This window comes from Penaeus monodon, chromosome 18, assembly GCF_015228065.2.
Source record: "Penaeus monodon isolate SGIC_2016 chromosome 18, NSTDA_Pmon_1, whole genome shotgun sequence".
NCBI classification, from domain to species: domain Eukaryota; kingdom Metazoa; phylum Arthropoda; class Malacostraca; order Decapoda; family Penaeidae; genus Penaeus; species Penaeus monodon.
Window position 1 is genome coordinate 10,628,791 of NC_051403.1, and position 3,774 is coordinate 10,632,564.

Sequence of the window (3,774 nt, forward strand, 5' to 3'; positions counted from 1 at the left end):
TGCGTACTATGGTTTAATGTACTAATTTGGTGTTCGTCGTATTGTTTAGTTTTATTCGGAATGGTAGTATATTTAATGGGCTGTGTTAGTGTTCCACGGTTTATCTACGCGCCAATATGCAGTGTGTTGATTTTGTATAGTTTATAGATTTATAGTTTTGTAAGTTTTGATTATAAAGTATCAATTATATGTTACCTATGATTACTAAATTGAAGTATCGTCGATGTTTGCTTTTACCCATATTATTATTCTGGCAAAAGAAGGGATAGAAGATCTAATGAGGCTGAATAATATCAAGTGAATTACTAATCATTATTGGCCCTCTGGGTGGAGGACGAGGTGGTGGAGCTGGACCCTGTGTGGCTTGGCCTGTCTGCCGTGTCACTCCCTCTCTGCTTTATGGACGTGTCCTTTTATGCGGCGGTTCCCTTCGAGGGCGGATGTTTATCCCTGTGCGAAAAGAGAAAACCGGGCGACATCTGCCTCCTGCCCAAGGAGGAAGGCAGCTGCTTGGACGGGGGTGTAAAGTTTATCCGGTCTTGCTACGTATTGTTGACAGTATGTATATGTATATACGTATGTATGTGTATATATATCTATATATAGTTACATATATTGTGTGTACTACAAATACATATTGTGTATATATGTATATATATATATATATATATATATATATATATATATATATATAGACGCACACATACACAACCGTTTTATATGTTTTATATATATATATATAGACGCACACACACACAAACGCTTATGAATGTGTGTATATATGTGTATGTGTGTGTGTGTGGCATGCGTGTGTATTATAAAGACACTCAGACGTGTGTGTGTGTGTATGTACTGTATTCTTTTTTAATATCCCGTAGAAATATATTTAGCAAGGGATGTAGAATTTTAGATAATTGTATTTAGTTCGCTTGATAGTAGGACTACATACAGTAGATACCCAGACTGATGAGACGAACACCTGCTAATGATGAAATATGGATAGCTCTAATGTATGATAGCGTGTTGCCTATGAATATAACCGCAAATATCATAATTTATTATTAAGCGAAAAAGAACGGATAAAAGATAATTGAATACGCCCCGTATTCTATAGATCTGAATGCACACGGCTCTCAAACTCACGCTCTGCTCACGGCTCGCTCTCGCTCGCTCCCGCGTTCTCGCTCTCGGCTTTGAAATCATTATTCACTCATGGCCTCTAAAACATTCTAATTTCTTAATATTTTTTGCATACGATTGAATGAATGATTTTATAGTTAGATTCGGTTTTACATTACTGATTGTTTATCGCTGCTTTAAGGATTCTTACGAAAATGATATAATACACAGTTTAGGTCACAGTATACATGAATTTCAGTCTTATCGCCTGTATTATACTTAAAAAGACATGATATATTATCATCCCTGGCTATGTTACGCATGCATAAATATATAAAAGATTAGTTTCAGTTCAATCGTTAAAAGCTTAACTGGCAACGGTGAGGCCCCTGCACACGGCACGCAGCTGGCTGTCTTACGTCAATATAAACATTGTACACGTGGTGTCCGACACAGAAGCTCAACTAGCAGTACATCCATTTCGTGTGATCGTGCTCAACTCGCATTGAATTTCACTCAAGATGCCTGGTCCCTGCTGCATTGGTAAGTGTTTTTTAGTGTTGTAATATCATTATTCGTACTACTGGCATAGATTGAAAAGTAATAGTGGGCATTTTTTTTTATCCGTGTCGGTCTTCTCACTTTCCAGTCTTAATCATGCCTAGTGTTGTCGCGAACAGGTAGTTGTGCCGAACGTACGGCACGTGTAGATGCCACTGTTCTTTCTTGATCAGTATCATTACTTATCTAGTGTACGCTTGCAGAACCTAAACCATGCATTCACTACTAGAACCGCGATATACACATGTTTGGGGCCTCAGACCTAAGGGGTTGTATTTCTCTTCTGTTAATACGGACTGAAGATTATTAATTTAGCATGAATTCTTGCCTAGATTTTTAGCTTTGCCCAATTTTCCGGCATAACCAAAAATTAGATTGGGGGGGGGGGGGGTATGTTCCCCGGCTTGAAAAGACGTCCATATACCTCGGTGCTATATTCAGGGGGGGGGGGGGTTAAAAACGACGCCCTTGTATATCGCTTGATATCTTGACGATAGTCTTTACAGCAAGCGATAAGAGGTGTTTACCTTATCGCTTTTATCATAATGAGGAAGGTGCCTCTTCACTTTTTCAACGTATGATAATCTTGATCGCTTCTCTTCATGACTGATCTCTTAATCACACGGCCCATTACTTTATCGCAAGCCTTTATTGCAGATTAGTTTTAGCTTGTTTTGGGCAACTTGTTGCACGTAACTTGATAGCCGTCTTTTCCCAATTAGTTCAATTAACTCTTAGGTACTGACGAGTCCAGTTTGCTGTGGCATGAGAGTATGAGGGCGAGCGCGAGTCTGCATGTGCGTATCTGCGTGTGACCTGTGCGGTCTCTGCAAGGTCCGATCTCTTACGAAAAGATAACAATAGGCCTTCTAGTAGTGTAAGAATTGGCCTTTTTATCATTAAAGGTTGAGCCATAAAATGGTTTTACATGTTTCCTCCCCTCTTTCTTCCTTGCTTCAATCCATCTTTTCCTTAATCACCATGTTTACTCCCTCTCGCTCTTTCCATATTCTCTGGACTCTTCCACCCTCTTTCTACATTCCTTTCTTAACACGCATATTTCCCCTCCCCCTTACCTCCTGCCCCTTTTCCTAAATGGAAAGGGTTTTGTGGCGTCCTCCGCCCCTGAATAATTGAGGTGTTTCAACATTGCAGATAAATGCGAGTGCGCCGAGGGAGGCTGCAAGACAGGATGCGTGTGCAAGAGCTGTCGCTGTGAACCCTGTGAGAAATGTAAGTATTTCTTTCCCTCTGTTACTCGATTTCACCCTGTATTAATCGTATGTCTAGTTATAATCGCTTAACTTAAATCGTGTCGTTTCTACAATTATAGAATATGGTCTTGTGTAGTTGGTAAGATGTAATTGTATAGCCACTACATTCAGTATTTACCCACTTCATCCACTTAGGAATGGAACTATTTTCAGACTAGAAATAAATCTAAAATCTAAATCCTGTTTTACTATTTCACAGGCACAACGGGGTGTTCTTGTCCCTCGAAGGAGGACTGTGCCAAGACTTGCCCCAAGCCATGCAAGTGTTGTCCATAGGCTAAGCGCCTCATGGCTCCCTGCATGACGGTCTCTCCCGTGCGGCGGAGTGAGCAGGAGGAGAGGGAGAAGACTGAAGATTGGGACCAGTCGTGTATTTTGTTATAGGTTAAGAACCTCTACTTTCTATAGTTTTATATTGATTCTGACATAAATTATTCTGTTAATGATCTCTTATTTTTTCTAATTTAACGAAGAGACTCCCCTTTTATTTTTATTAAATAAATAAAGAGTCAAACTAGAATTTTATTTTCCTAAATACATGCAAGTCCTGTGTCCTCAAAGGATAATACTTACAAAATCCCCCCCCCCCAAAAAAAAAAAAAAAAAAAAGCACTGAAAAGTTTCCACGGTAACCATTCCTAAGCTTAATTTTGTGTAAGAATATCGGCTTGTTACTGTATACGCTGCTGCATATATTTATAAATATTATATATATATAACTTCCTACACTTATACAAGTTGTAATTGTGCTTCCCAATTGTTTCTGAATCTTCATAAACGCTTGTGTATTATTATGCGGTGGTGGGGGGGGGGGGATAAA

At 39.3% G+C, this 3,774-nt stretch overlaps 1 protein-coding gene across 1 annotated transcript; it reads left to right on the forward strand.

Annotated features, from left to right (window-relative positions):
- Nucleotides 1-1,508: 1,508 nt before the first annotated feature.
- Nucleotides 1,509-3,402, forward strand: LOC119584229 (metallothionein-1). Its single transcript, XM_037932739.1, has 3 exons — nucleotides 1,509-1,662; nucleotides 2,836-2,913; nucleotides 3,154-3,402. Exons 1-3 carry the CDS (start codon nucleotides 1,641-1,643, stop codon nucleotides 3,228-3,230), a joined length of 177 nt encoding a protein of 58 aa, XP_037788667.1. The 5' UTR covers nucleotides 1,509-1,640; the 3' UTR covers nucleotides 3,231-3,402.
- Nucleotides 3,403-3,774: the final 372 nt, after the last annotated feature.